Source organism: Anopheles bellator, chromosome 2 (genome assembly GCF_943735745.2).
Source record: "Anopheles bellator chromosome 2, idAnoBellAS_SP24_06.2, whole genome shotgun sequence".
Classification (NCBI taxonomy): Eukaryota; Metazoa; Arthropoda; class Insecta; order Diptera; family Culicidae; genus Anopheles; species Anopheles bellator.
Genome location: NC_071286.1, coordinates 58,534,941 through 58,550,881, shown reverse-complemented (window position 1 = coordinate 58,550,881; position 15,941 = coordinate 58,534,941). Strand labels below are relative to the sequence as shown.

General features: G+C 47.6%; 1 protein-coding gene across 1 annotated transcript in view; it reads right to left on the bottom strand.

The window, feature by feature from the left end:
• The window catches only part of LOC131210428 (nuclear receptor coactivator 2), a 127,002-nt gene that overhangs the window by 79,716 nt on the left and 31,345 nt on the right, over positions 1 to 15,941 (bottom strand). Inside the window, 1 exon segment of the mRNA XM_058203676.1 lies at positions 7,254 to 7,375. Coding sequence (XP_058059659.1) covers positions 7,254 to 7,282 — 29 coding nt within the window. The 5' untranslated portion in view covers positions 7,283 to 7,375.

The window sequence follows — 15,941 nt, the reverse complement described above, 5'->3', positions numbered from 1 at the left end:
CGGCCAAGACACGCTAATAGGATTGATTTCCGAAAGACGCACCCGCCGAGGCTGGAGCGAAAGACGAGACCGTCAAAATATGTGCATACCTGATGCCGGGGATCGTGATTCCGATCGGCTGACCGGCCGAGTCGGGTGTTCGACAGGAAGACGCTGGAAGGGATTGGAACGCACGCAGGAAACTCGGGAGCGGCGAGCAGCAAAAACGTATCAAATCTTGAACCATGCAAAGATGAGGTAAAGGCCCGGACCCACGTTTCGACGCTTTCGAAAACGAACAACGAAGTCAGCCGCCACCAGAGAGACCATCATTATCCCACAATCGTCCATTTCATGGTTCGGATGTGTATATTATTATATGTAACACAAGGCGGTCTCTCGGAGGGGCCCCAAGAGCGTTTAGCATGGCGATATGTTTGTTCGAGGACCACACCACTTCACATCGGGCGCGCATCGGAATGGGGCGATTAATTTACAGCAGCAGCAGGCAGCACTCGAGCTACCGTTTTCGGAACCGCGACGCCGGGACACTTAATATCCATCCGTTCTCTTCGTCCACACATTTCGACAGTTTGCTCGAAGAATTATTTGTTCAGCGGAGAACTATAACGAAACCGTGTTCCCAAAAATGGACGCAGCTAAGATGGCTCGTACCTAGGAGTTATAAAGGTATCTCTGTTGCTCAGTATGAAACTGGCCGTGTAGCATCACAGCTCGATTTATTATCTCTCAGTTATGTTTATTTAGTGCCACCAGGGCAGCTGTATCAAATTTGAAACGCAAAACTCTAGCATTTTTTTAATGTTGCAACAATACTTCACTCAACTTCTTCCACTGCCATTGTGCGAGTGAGGATGAAATCGATACAGCGAATGAAATGAGATGAAAACAGAACGGAACCATACGCAGATCAACGTTACACCGAAACGGAGATTGAAGGTGATGCCGCGTTTTTAGCATCAAATGTGCCCTGGTCGGTGGAGCATACAGCCCTCGACTCTCATGCCGTGCCGCCACCAGCAGTACCGATTGTTGCAGCAGAACTGCCTCCATTAGGCAGTTCGAAGCAGTTCCCTTCCACAAACGCACTCCACCGGTAAAGTGGCCTTGAAGAGCCGAGCATTAATGGGCATAAAAAACAGCAACAAAAACTCGAAAAAAGGCTGCGAAAAGAAAATTACTCAACTTTGAAACGAATTTTAATCGGAATCGTACAATAATGACTGTTTAAATATTGCTAATAGAGTTTGAGAATTCCCAAATCTAAGTATAAAACGTTCGTAATTAATGTAACGTTTTTAATATAATTATTGCGATCCGAAAATAATGGCAATGTTTAATCAGAGCAATAAAAAAGTCGTAATGTAAGGGGATATAATTCAATCTTCAACTGGAACAACAACTGCAATTCTTTAACTACCAATTCTAATTCCATTAGCAAAACCAACGTACTCGAATTTCCAATAAAGATCTCTTTTAAACCTAGTTGGATAATGTTCCCCTAATTAGTTACAAAACCACTAATGTATAGAACCACGTGAATATAGAAGTTTTCATTTAAACATTTCCGTGGCTAAAAAATGTGGCTCTATTTTTAAGGTACAATTTTCACCACGACACGCCATTAAATATTAATGTATCAAACCGAATCGAAATCCATCATCAGGTTGGTGGTGCCATTTTTCACGATTACCAAAAACAACCCACCCGACACCGGCAGACAGCGACGCTAGAGGTGCTCTATCTGGCGGTCGCCACAGCCCCGGTCAGAATCAATAACTGGTTAAACCGACGATGAAATGATTGTTGAAATTGCATCGATCCAATGCATTAGTGGGGTAGGGCCGTGTGCTTTTATGCGACTGTCACGCACCCCGAGTCCCGAGCCCCATTATCGTCCGGGCAACAGCAACGAGCAGCGACGGATTGTTTCCCTCGTTTACTCCTACTGCCGACTGCCGGGGGGACCGGAAACGAAATGGGCGAGAGTCGGGCGTCGCAAAATCGGGGAAAAAATGCTGCAAAGTCTGCGCGCACTGCACATAAATCGATATCAATTTTCATCGGCGTCTCGACGGGCCCGAGACCCGAGACCGATCGGCACGACGACACGAACGCGGGGGAATGCCACACCATTTTTCGCAGGACTTGACCTAGGGCAGCAAAAATGATTTTGGAACTGGTCAATGTTCCGCCACATGTTCCGCATGAATTAGTGTCAGAGAGCTTGGGTCGTCTCTGTTTGAAGCGTGAATTAAATTATTGCTGAAGTTATCCATTTTAATCCTTTAGAAAGCGGAACAATAACAATCTCCCGGCGATGATGGCGACATTTTATTTTTGTGGTTTTATGTTTTTCTATGCTAAACACACACCCGGGAGGAGAAAGTTTGTTTGTTGATTCTTTAACGGAACGGCATCGGAACGCACGGAAAAGCAACTGCACCACCGTTGTTTAATCTTTCACCGACTTTCTCACAATCTGCTTACGAGGAAAAGCCTCTAGCATCGAGCCGCTCACGTACAGAAAAAAATCGCACAGTCACAGAAAATGCGGTGGCCGGACGATAGTTTTAACTTCATTCTCACCCAGCGGGCCACCAGCAACATGAAACCCCCCGGCGACATACGAAGGCAGCAAAACTTTAATTCACCGCCGTCATCAAAAACCGCATCATTTAGTCAGAACCCGGGAGGGTTTAGTAACACTTTTTTGTACCCCCATTTATGGTTCCCGAAGGTGCACCATGTTGCTGCTGATGATAAAAGTAATGGAAAGTTTGCGTTATCCAGGAAAATGGGGAAAAAATGACACCACCAACAAGCAATGATTCACCGTTTCCTTTGTGCCTCACAGTAAAGTGCTGATGCGCAAGGCGAGGGCTATTTGAACTCTGCGAAACGTTGCTAAGACGGCATCTTACGCTAACAAAGCGGTCTTATGTTGCGCTGTTTAAGTCTAACTCAAATAAATACGGTGGAATGAAACATAAACTACGTTTGATAGTGACTAATCTAAGTGCGAAGAAACTGGCCGACTGTTCTTCAAGACAAAGCTACAAAAAATGGGCCATCTTGTATGGTTTATGTGAAAGAGTCAAGACCAAAAAACACCATCGCACCAAAACCCGCAAGACGTCATACGATACCCGCGTGCCGTGCGTTAATCGCGATGAACTTTGCTGCGAGATACTGTCTGCGGTTTAATCAAACCCAATGACAGAATAATTGCTTCAGCCGTCGTCGTCATCGTGTGGAGTTACATTTTGCACATAAAAATGGCAAAAGCTGAACACCATCGGCAAGAGTGTCAGTCAAGAGTGCTGTCGATGGAACACATCATCGCGTTGTTGGTGCACAATCGCAAGACGACGATAATCGCTGCTTTCGGTGATGGCGAGGAAACGGCCACAAACACGGTTCAACACCAACACACCTTTGGTAGGTTTAGCCCGCTTAAAACGCCAACTACGACTCGGCTTGCGACATGATTGCGTGTAATTAAACATTAACATCCTCGGCCTCCCGCACGTTCGTCGTTCCAACAGCTCAGAGCACAATCTCAGCGAGCCGGAACCAGTGAACGGAGCAGGAGATGACGCGAGGTCCATAAGGAGCACCACCACTCCAACGTCCGGATGGGCTCTCCTACGGGCGGCGAATTTTAAGACCTCGATCCACTTGGCACATTAAATGGCTCGATAGTTTTGGGCACCGCATAGACCAACGCTCACACTCCGGTCGGGACTCATTTCCGTGGCCATGAATCGGACACGAAAACTGGTTCTAACGAGGAGCCGAAGACGCCGTGATTACAAACTAAATGCGAACCGGAAAAACGCCTGTCTTATTTACGGTCCTCAACCGGCCACCGGCTACCCTATGGGCACCGCCGCAATAAAGTTGTAAATTAATTACAGAAACATAGAACTGTCCACAACCGCGCGCCACACGCCGTATAGAGCTGTGTTAACATGTTTTGAGCCTTTTTTGTGGTTGCGATGGCTTCACCATCTCAGAGCATAGAGAGGAGCGCGCGCGCAAGATCGATCAATCAGCATGCGAAGCAGGCAACCTAGGAGCACAAAAAAGGTGGACCACGGAATAGGGAGGAAAAAACGGACATTCAGCAGCGATTGCGCGGAGCGATAGTATCCATAGCCACACACTTCCGGGACGTGAGAGACACTTGCTGCTCGTTCCCCACTTTGATAGTGTGGCGATTGTGGCCTAGGAGACATACGGAGCTACATATGTATGGGGCTTTACCGTTAGGCTCTTCACAAGACGCTAACGCGTTAGCCTGGTGCTGGTGGTGGTACGTGCCCGAGTTAAGATTAGGTAACGAGCCAAGACCCAGAGAGATCGTTAATTAAGATCGGGTTGTACGCTATCACAATCGCCGGCCACGGTTTTATGCTTCACAACGAGCTGTTGATTCGCTTTGACTGCTGATACGGGAAGCAAAAAATCGAATGTCATTCCATAAATTTGCTTTCAGCAACATCTATAGCACAGTGGCGAACAGTGTGCAGAACATATTAATATACGTGGATATGTTGAAAATGATTTATACCGAAAGAGGATAATAAACCAAATTACTATAAGGATTTTGAATTAATTCATGCGATTTTGATTCGGCATTTGTGAACTAATTACAACAACAAAACCTATGACTATCTTGATGAAAGTATTGTCCGTCGTTAGCTACTACTTTCTGGCAACTTTCAGGTAACTCCTCTGCTTTAGAAGCGATCCAATCAGAGACCCATTTTTCAATGGGATGGTTTGTTTCGGGACGTTGGGATGTTGAAAAATCATCTTATCATAACTGTTGCTCAACGAATATTTGGCTTTGGTTGCGATGGACCTCATCAAGCTGTATTCAGACCTTTTTGGGTTTAGAATTCTTGTAATAACTCCTCTTTTTATCAGCAATGACTATTCGGTACAAGAACCCCTTTCATATCAGCCGCGCAAGTAGAAATTTGCAAATGGTTTTCCGTCTTTGATTGTTACTTTTTTTCAATTCATGTAGAACCCATAAGACATTTTTCTAATTATTCACATGGCACTCAGGTCAACTCGTAACATTTCTGCAAGTTCTTTTTGCATCTGACATGCAGCCTGATCGAGCAATGCTACCAATTCTTCATCATCAACCTTGTTTCACTGTCCAGGTCGCTCTTGGTCTTGCAAGCCAAAATGCGCAGAGAGAGCATGTTCATCATAAACTTTTTTTAAATTGGAGTAATGAAGTACTGGCCGCAACACACTTTACCAGGAACAAAACTCGACATTTTCAGAGGCTTAAAAAAGTTGTTGTTTACACTTTAACCAAAAAACCTATACTGGGTTGGATGTGTAATGACAGTAGCTGTCAAACACATATTTCATTTTAAAAATATGAGACATTTGATGAATGATGTCATCAGTAATGCCATGTCAAATTTAATTCAAATTCCTAATTCCTAAGTTCTTTACACAACTACATTGAATAAACAACGTTGTAATATTAATTAAATAAACATAAAAACTGAACAATTCTCTCCACAGCTACTCATCGTAGTCGTTGTAGTCTACGCCTTGTTCGCTCACGGAATGGTTGACGTTGCACAAATTTACCAACTAAGCTCCACGATACAACACGATTGGGCGCTGCTGCACATCGCAAACTGTCACCCACATTCGGTGGGTAGGCCAATAATGCACATTAGACCTCAACGGCAGCAATTTGTCTGCGAAAGGGAAGAGTCCGGCACCGAAGCCGTTTGCTACCATTTGCCATCGCCATCAGCCTCAAACACATATGGACACGACCCACGATATGTGTGTGTTGTGGGGCAAATGTATTTGCTAACAATAAATGCCAACAAATCAATTTGTTGTGAGGATGACCTGCCTCAACTCAATTATCGTTCACTCCTGTGTTCGCTGCTGCTGGCGCTGGTGACGGGCACTTGGTGTCGTCGTCGTCGTCGTCCGTGTTGTGCGAAGAAGTAGTGTGATGCATTCTTGCACAATGCATGAGATGCAATCGAAAGATGCATTCGATTGGGTGGGCTTGTGGGGCAATGGGGGTAATCGGTGTGTGGTACGGCACCCGTCGGCGTGTTCCTTAATGGGCGTTCCGACGCTTCTCGAGTGACAGAGCCGGGGGCCCCGGTTTCTGCGGAGAGGAGAAGCCGACGAAGAAGATGAGACAAATGTGCTTTGACAAATGACTACAGATTTTGCAGGACAGAAGCCGGCAGACTGGAGGGGGCCGCCGCCACTCTTCTGCAGGAGCTCTGCCTTCCGATCTCTGAACGACAGGCTTTTTGCAGCATACGACGACGACGACGGCGACGACGAGTATTAAGCCATTCAGTCGCGTCGACAAACGCAATGCTACGGATGATCGCCATCAGCTGGCCAGTATCCGCCGCTGTTCAAGCCCCATCATCATGCCAGGGGGGCTGTGTCGAGTAGAGAATTTCAATTCCATCGGCAACACCATCCGGCGGCAACGCTCGACGGAGGAGGTTAAGCCCACATTTGTCTGTCCGAAAGCCACATAAACCGATTTACAATCGATACACCATCACCCCTAATGGAAGACAGGCGTCGTGGCCAGTCGAAATGAAATCGATGCAAGCTCGCTCTCTGGGTCGCGCTATCCTTCTCATCCCAATCGGTGTTGGTGATCCGATCCGCAAAATCCCCCTCCGGCATCGACTCGCGATGCCAAACTGGCGGCGGCTTTGCTGCGAAAGTTATGCCCCGGGTCCCGGGAATTCGATCTGGACAGACGCTAATCCGGAGCAGCATGGTGCATCAGCACCAGAGCTCAATAGATATCTGCCAGCAATAATCTTGATGTCGCGTGTTGGAAACATTGTTTCGACGACTAGCGCGGCGACTCTACATTCTTTGATGGAGCCTTTCCCCAGCGAGAGCTGGTATTCCTTCGTTCAGCCCGGTGCAATTCCGATGCAGCCCTGGACGGACCACGTTTGATCAATAGACGCACCCAGATTGCAGTTCGCAACAAACGATCGAAAGCAATCACCAATTTGCCGCAGGTTGTTACGGTGCAGCTCCAATAGACGACGTGGGCGAACAACGATTCGCGCACACGTCCGCGACTGCATCAGAAACCAACGACACGCGCGCGCGCGCAAAACACGGACCGAAGGAGCTTTATGTTGATGTGCTCATAATGATTCCTGTACAAAGTGGTTTTTCCAATCATACCGGCGAACGCAACTTACCCTGCATTTTCGGCCGCAGCAATTGACATGTGAGACTCATCTAAGAGCTGAAGGGGCGAGGGGCCCTGTGGAGGCGCGGGGGGAGCTGTGAGTCGCTCCGTGGTCGCTGATACGCCAGCCACCTGCGGGGAGGAAAAGGATTGGAGAAAAGAAAAAAAACAGATTGTTTGGTAAACAGTTTCCAAGAGCAAAGCGGTTAAAGATAGAACACGGACGTCTCTTCAAATAAATAATAGTCAGAACAAATAGCAATTCTTTTTAAACGAATGGGAATTTGAGTACCGAACACATAAGATCTTCCTCTAAACTAGTGTTTTTCAAATCTTGTTTCGTCTGAGACCTCTTCTGAAAAACCTATCTACAATTTTATTTTTAAATCACCAACTTCTATTGAAAGCCAGGAGTTCAGTTACAGAAAAATAACATTTTGGGAGGATCAATATCTTTTTGCTACCTGTTGAAAAAAACTGCTGCAGGTTTTGGCTGCATGTCACTTAACAAGCAAAGAGCGTCGGAGGAATCCAAAAAAATCGAGGACGCTAAACTGCAAGAACTTTTTGACGAAAATAACACACAATGCGCGGATCAGCTAAATGGTTCCTATATGCCATATCCGTTTTAAGGCCCGGGAAGATCCTGAAGTTTGGAAAATACATTATATGAAAGGCAGCAGGAAAATCGAAAATCCAAATGTTCAATTCTGCTCGAAAGGTACAAAAGGAAGTCATGTCTCCATCCGATCGTGATTGGGGATGGAAAGTGGATTCATTTTGAGAATCCTAAAAAGATACAATCATGGGTTAATCCGAGAAAACTATAAACTTTGTCTGAAAAACCAGATTGATTCGGACAAAACATATTGTTGTGTGTCTAATGATGGGACTAGAAAGGTGTGATGTATCACAAGCTTCCGATTGTCGTTTATTTTCTTCGATGGGACATGCATTGGCTGAGCAGCATTTCGATTCCTACGAGGAAGTCGAAATTGGATGACTAATTGGTTTGCTTCAAAAGACAAAGAATTCTTTTGGCATGACATCCACAAATTACCAGAGAGATGGGACAAATGAATAGCTAGGCGATGGCATATACTTTGAATAAAGTAGAGTTTTCCATTTCAATAAACATGTGATTTCTTTTAAAAAAATCGTTTCACAGGGTTGAACCTGATAAGTTCGTTTCAGTAAGACGTAACTAACTTCAAGAGAGTAGCGCAAAACATGAATAGACTCTAATCAAAACCAGATTAAACAGAAAATGGAATGTAATAGTCGAACCTGTAGGCTTTCCTTGCTAGGTTTTCTTTTGCCAACAGTCATGTGTGCTTTGAGGCCGATTTTTTCTACAAATATTTTTGTGCCGCACGGTTTTGGAGGGCAATTGTTTTGTTTCGAGACGACCGTTTATGCGTCACGTTTTTTCGGTGCTCACGTGCTAATCTCGTCAAGAAACGTGACAGGACCAATTAATGACGAGCTGCTACGCACTTTACTGAGCGGACTGCGCTTCGTAAACATGTTTTCATTCACCACACCTGCGGTGACTCCCGAAAGGCACGCATGCCGCGCTCAAAGATAGTAAGTATAGGACGTAAATCTGCGCTTGGTAAGCGCCCCATCATTCAGTGACAAAACTCGAGAAGAAACTTGTCCAGGGCGTGCTCTATCGTATCGTAAGTGTCATGCTAACAGTCGGTGGTCTCCTCGGCTAGGTTAACTTGGAATCTGTTAACCGAAAACAGAGCCTGACCGGTTTGCCCAAAAACGTATATTTTTCAAATGCGGCCGGACGACGGTCGGTTGCGTCTCATGTTTCGACGACCCCTCAAAAATCTGACCAAATATTGTGATTCGTAATACTCTACTTTGTATAAGTAACAACGCCCTGGCTATACTTTGCCGCGAAAATAAACAAATCAAGCGCGCGGGGATTCTATTTCGACGCCACCAAGCAGCAGCAGCATTGACATCATCTTTTTCCCGAAGCGAAGAAGCGGCATTTTATTCGAGAGCGAGTTTCGAGAAGGTTCTTCGGCCCGCCAGCCCGCCCGTCCGTCCGGAAGGTTCCGGTTTCGGGCGGCTCTCGAGTGCTCGAATCTCGCGATGTTCACCTAAAACTTTCGTCGACACGCCGCCCCCACGACCAAAGAAAACAGTTCAGAGTGTGCACAGCCACAGCCAACGATCGGAAAAATCACGCACCGTGAGCAACCTCTTTTCGTGACGCTTCAACAACCCTCAGCCGGCAGGCAGCGAAAGGAGAAAACTAAATAAGCTACAAAACTGGTGGGCAATAAACAAACGGGTGTGTGGTCGTCGTGAAATGAAATTTTAATTTCCAACTAACGTCGCACGTCCGCGACACGTTCAATCAAACGTCATGTGCGTGTCCTTTACAGGTACTTAATCGAAGGCGATGATCCGTGGGATGAAACAGTGAGTAATTGGGCAAAAATGAAAATAGTGAACACAGAGGTTGCATTAGATATGCTTGCAACTGTAACAAAACTCATGCATCACATCTTGGCATCGAATCTTGTGTTTTTCACAAAAACAAAAAAGGTTGCGTGTCGGCATCAAGAAATTTGATGCATCCCGATCTTCAATAGAAATCTGCCGAAAGAATCAGCACCAAAAACAACTTCACCACACATCAACTCAACACTCACAATCCAAAATTCCTACAAAGTTTTCTTTACATAGCTGACCAAACAGGCGACAAGCTCTTGGAAGACGTCGTTTTGCTTTGCACACCACGTTTCCGAGACCAAAGAAGGACTGCATATGCAACAAAAGTGCAGCAAGACCCTCAGCAAGGCTTTCCGATCGTAGTCCAAACAAACGACGAAAAAACCCAGATCTTCATCGATAACCTCTGCCTCTATCTTGGAAGAGATAAAGCGACCAAATGGCCGGGATATGCGTTGCGCTGTTGGCGGCCGTGTCCTGGCCGCGCACAGGGTTGAGAAAAAGGATCAACATATTCTTTACGAAACACAAACATTCCACCACCACCAGCCCGAGATCGGGGTGGTATGTAAACACAATTTCGGAGGTAAACAAACGCGCAAACGCGATTACGCGTACGGCGGCGCAAGGAACAACGAACTGGGCCTAAAGCACACATGGAAAGATTAACACAAACACCACTAGGTCTTGATTAAACCACGGGGTCTTCCTTGCGCAATCGTCCTAGGGGGATCCCAACAACCGAAGCGTAAGGAATATGCGGAGGGAAGAAGGAAAAAATCGTATACCAACCAGGTCTAACGAATAATCCCAAATTTTGAGGCACTACAGTAAACAATCCGCCAGCGAAGAAAATTTTCTCGAACACAACACGCAGGTGCTCCTTTTTTGGTCAAGTTGCGTGTTGGGTTGGTGTTGTATGGCCTTCGACGAACGTGGCCACTCGGCGGCGGCTCGCGGAGCAATAAATATTAATAATAATAATGATGGAAACTACAACAAATCGCTGAACGAGGAAGCGAAAGGACGGCGAAGGAAACGCAGAGAGTGAGCGAAAGAGAGAGATAGCACGCGCGCGAGCGAGCGAGAGCCAATCGTTGAAAACGTCGGGATTATTTAATCACTCGTTTCCTCTTCGCACTGCACTTCTAGAAATAGAACCGAAACCGGAGGCACTTGCGCCTGCGCACGCACGCACACACTGCGCACATCGGTGGCGATCATACCCCCACGCGCACACAAACACACTAACGAAACGCGATCACGATCAACAAATTCAAGAATGTAGACGATCGCTCACTTCACGCACAAATTCGCCCCAGATTGGCACACACCGCGACGAGATTTGCGCGATCGACTCACGGCACTCACGCACACTAACTTGGGCGGGGGCACACGGATCGGGTGACGATCGCCTTTTTAAGGACAACACTGCTGGATCTACAATGCAAGAACAATATCAGATGGTGTGGAAACGAGAATGGAAGTGGCACACAAAATTGCCCACAAATACACACGCTAAATCACACCAGAAACGGCACTCACTGCGAGGCGACTATCAACCAGCACGCACACATAAATAAACAGACAGCAACGCAAAACCAAGGGTTGCGAAGAATTCGAATTCGAACACTCGTTGGAACAAAAACAAAAGCTAACACAAATCAACACAAGTTGCGAGTTGCGAACACCTGCACACACGGAAGGTGGGAGAGACACTGTCACTACTACACCCGCAAAGAGTGATCGCGAAGAGATCGATCGATCGACAACACCGCCACAACAGCAGTGGATTGTGTTCCGCGCGAATTGTCTTCAACTTCACCTCTCAGCAGCAACATAACGAAAACGCGACATCGATCATCGCAGCATATGAGCATAACATTCTTCCCAGAGTCGTTCGTGCGTGCGTGAAGGCGTCTGTGAGTCAGAGTCTCCTACTCAGAGTTTGACAGATTGGAGCTCGTTTGACGTTTGCACTATTCTTGATCAGCGATCGAGGAAAACCTTGCGCTCTGTATTCCCTGTTCTCGATCTCTTTCTTGGAGCTCGCAGTGGCCCTTCATTTGCCATACATCCCCCTCTCTGTTTTCCCTTTTCACGTTTCCCTCCACTCATTCAACCGGTTCCCCGTCGTGTGGATTTGAGTGATTTGTAGTGGGTTTCACTCTTCTTCGGGCGGGTGTGTGCTGATCGCGTAATTGTTTTGCAGGTATCCTTCCTCCTTTTGCATTCTTTCGGTCGGCCGGTTGTTGTTGGGTAACTTGTTTACTAGCTTTTGCTTGGTGAGCCCGGTGCTGTAACACGGTCACAGCATGGACACGTGTGTCTCTACCTTATCCTTTGCTTTCTCCAATTCCTTTGCTTCCCCAACAGCCTTAGTAGTTCCACTATCGGTGACTTATCGGTGGTGGTCCTGGACATTCAAACACCACTATCTCTCGTAGGGTGCCTGCCCAAAATGGCCGGCTAGCACGCAACACCTCGACCAGCAAGTCGTTTTCGCGATCGCGCGATTGGCGAGCGAGGTGTACACACCACAACGACCTGAAGTGGAGAAGCACAAAAAGGCGGCGATAGAGAGAAAATAATGAATAAGTAAGTCAGCCAGCAAGAAACAAAGTAGCAAAGCAACATTCGTCTAGATGTGATAAGCGCGCGTGGCTCGCATTCCTGAAGCGCCGTGCTGGCTCCGCCGAGGCACGTACATATGTTGTGGCCAAAAACGGAACGAAGGCTGCATGTAGATCGCACAACGCACGCCCGCGAGACCCAAAGAAGGCCGACCGGTTCCCTGCTGGGTCTGGGTCTGGGTTGGGCGCGGTGCTCATAGGCTTCTCTCTCTCTTTCTATCTCTCTTTCTATCTCTTTCTATGTGTCTGTGCTAATGCACGGTGCTGGCTTTCTCTTATCAATCGCCCAACAGCGGCTCGGGGCACTGTTGCTCATCAACAACCAACAACAACATCACGCCAAAGACGCTAAGCAGCACCCACCACAACCGAAGACTTCACAAAGCAGACTCAAACCAACTAGCGACCGCTTGTGATGTTCACTGTTTGATTCCTATTGCTCACGCTCGCGCACGCTGATCACATGTTTGAGGAGTCCGCAGTGCGCGCAGCTGTGACTGGATTGCCGCCCGGGTTATCAAACACAGTTCCGAGTGGGCAGTTGCAGTTTCACTTCCTCCGCGCGATGCAGCAACGGCAGCGACGCGACGCAATGCACGATTACGCAACCGACCGACCGACCGACGGGGTGGTCACTTCAAACGGCGTCCGCCCGTCGTGTGCCGTGCACAGGAAATAACCTTGGTGTGTTGGTTTGGTTGTGTGTCGAGAGGGAAGGTGCATTGGACACTGCGTAGTTTAACGCCGTCCAGGATACTACTTCAATGTCACAGGCGCGCGACACCGGCGAATGGAACTATGCTTTCACCCCCTTTTTCGCATTCCAAAGCGCGCACTGGGAACCTACTTGCTGCCCGTACCGGGGGCACAGACTCTAGGATTCGCCTTCGAGAACGGGTGGTAGGTAGCACGGGGCGCCGAATATTCGCGATGCTGCGGACGAGCGACTCGACGCGGAGACGGAACTAACTGCGGGTCACGACCGTTTCTCACGAAAGACGAACTCAAACTAAAGTCCCCCACTCGTGTGGCCGTGCTAGCGGCGCGGCGCTGCGTGCGGTGAGTGACTTCGGTGAGTAACTCTTTCGTTCGCCGCGATGGGGCCACCCGGCCGGTTTCTGGGGGCCGCCCCGTCCCTGGAGTGGAGCATTCGCGATCGGAAAGCTCCATTCCTCGGACAGGCGGTTGGTGAGCTTTTTTCGCGCTCCGGAGTACCGTTCCGTTCACGCGAGTGTCGTTGTGAGTGATCGTTGTTTTCATTTTGACCCTGTACCCATTTCGCGGTGCAGGCGGCTCACTCTGTTCGAAGAAGAGAAACTCGGATCCCGCGAGATTAGAGGTGGTGTGTGTTTGTGTCGGCCAGAACAAGTATCCGTCTTTTGGGGTGACCACTCACAGAGTGGGGCATATTAGCCGGTTGGGGCCAACAGTTAACCGCGAGCCAGCACTCCGACTCGAGCAGTTGCCATGGCAGAAACATATTGACTAGAAACATAATGCCTAGGATGAGTTGCGTTCCAGGAAGAGTAGATAGTGAAAATAATCGGAACCTTAAAACCAGCTCCAGTGCAGAAATCAACTGCAGTTATGGACACATCATCTGTTTAATTAAATTAGCTACCGAGGGACGGGCGTTACAGGCGAGCGAGTTAACACGTTTACTACCCAACACACAACATCAAAAAACAGCGCGTAATTGCCACCACAAGCAATCAACAATGGCCTTTACGCGGCCGTTCCTCGCGGGGCTAATCGTTTCCCAGAGTGATACGAGGCGCGAGCCGACCGTAAGATGATGGCCATAAAGGTCACTTACGCTCAATGATAACTGAGCGGAATTAATTTTCATTCGATCGTAACGTGATTAAATCGCAACCCCCGACGAGGAGCACAGAGAAATATGCATTCGCTAGACGCGCCAGAGGCGAGTACGGCTGAGTGGCGCACCTCCATCGCGCGAATTGCATCATTCGCGGCCCACCCCGCCTGAGTGACCACGAGCCGGGCGATTCGGCGAAATGCAAACACTCACCGTAGAACCGAACCGATTGTGAGAAGGCCATCCGACGGCGACGATGATGTGCATCGCCGGGATGTGTCTCTCTGTCTGCGCTGCGCCACGCCGCGCGCGTACGCAAGAAAGAATGGAAAACGAGAAAATCGAAAACACGACCACCAACCTACCCAACGAAACCGACGCGAAGTGAGATTGTAGGGCCAGCAGGGCGGGGGGGATGCCCTCCTCGCTCGCTGGCCTCTGGGAACTGGTTTTTTCTACGCAGCCAGCCGGAGGAAGCTCTCCGGTGGCCGATGGGTTCTTCCCGCGATGGACACACAGCCAACAACGCGGCTTCGGTGGTGCAGCAGCAGCAACGGCAGCATGTGGTTCTCTTCTTGGCCGAGATGGACGTCTTGGTCCCCCTCCCGCGCTAATGATAATGAAGATCACAACAGTGATAATGGTAATGGCTGGCCTGGCAAAAGCCCGCGTGTCAAGTCCGTGTGCTGGCTGGCTGCTGAGGTGGTGTTTTCCGTTTTCCTGCGCGTTTCGTTGACAGGAATGCAACACGGGCAATGCAAATTGTTTCGACAAACGACAGTGACGGCCACGAGCAACACCGACCGTGTCTTTGCCAGATGATGAGTGGCATACTGCACACCGTTACCTGCGTTAGGGCGATTGCCTGAAAGCAGCAATAATTCTTCGTTCGACTGAACTTCTCCGAGATCTGAACTAACCGAATATTCGTTCAACGTTTCTTAGGCGTTTTCAACTACTTTGGAGGTCATTGAAGATCACCCTATAAACTTTAAATTCAGTTACGGAAAAAGAGCGCAAAATATCGATTGTGGCTGGCACTGTATGGCACCAGCACACGACTGGTTCTTTGTGCATTTCGGAAGAAAAATGGCCCAATGATGGTTTAAAACTGTCTGATGGCCAACTTTTGGCTCCTGGGCGACGCTCTGATTACTAAAAATGCCGATTAACTTTGATTAATTCTGTGGTTTTATTGACATTTTCCACGACGCATCTGCCTGTGCGAAGTGCATCTTTAACATAAAACATAACTGGAACGGGTCGACGAAAAATGTGTCAAATATTCTCTTTGTTGACTTCCACAGTTAACACCCTGTAACTCACAAACAAATGGAACAAAAAAGTGGAATCATTTTATAAGTGTGAAGTGTTAACTGTAAAACGAACATAAACTTGAAACTGTACGATCGATACTTCTCGAGATATGGATCACTAAAGCAAACTTTTCCCTACCCCAAAATATTTCTCAATTTTCTCAAACATCAAAGTTTTTCTCATATGTTTACAATTTCCAGAATGAAGTTTGACGTTTTAAAAACTCAAGTAATCGGTAATTCCAACACTGAATGAATCACCGTATGATTAAACTCTTTGGAATTTCTCTGAGTTTCCTACCTATCACTCGCACTATGTGACCTTCTATTAATGCAACGGTTTGTGTTGAAACAACCACTTCGTCCATCAGTTAGCCAATTATTAAAACTATACGACACTAGGTCAGCAGGTCCACATGAATTAGAATGTTAATGAAATATCAAATCAAAAC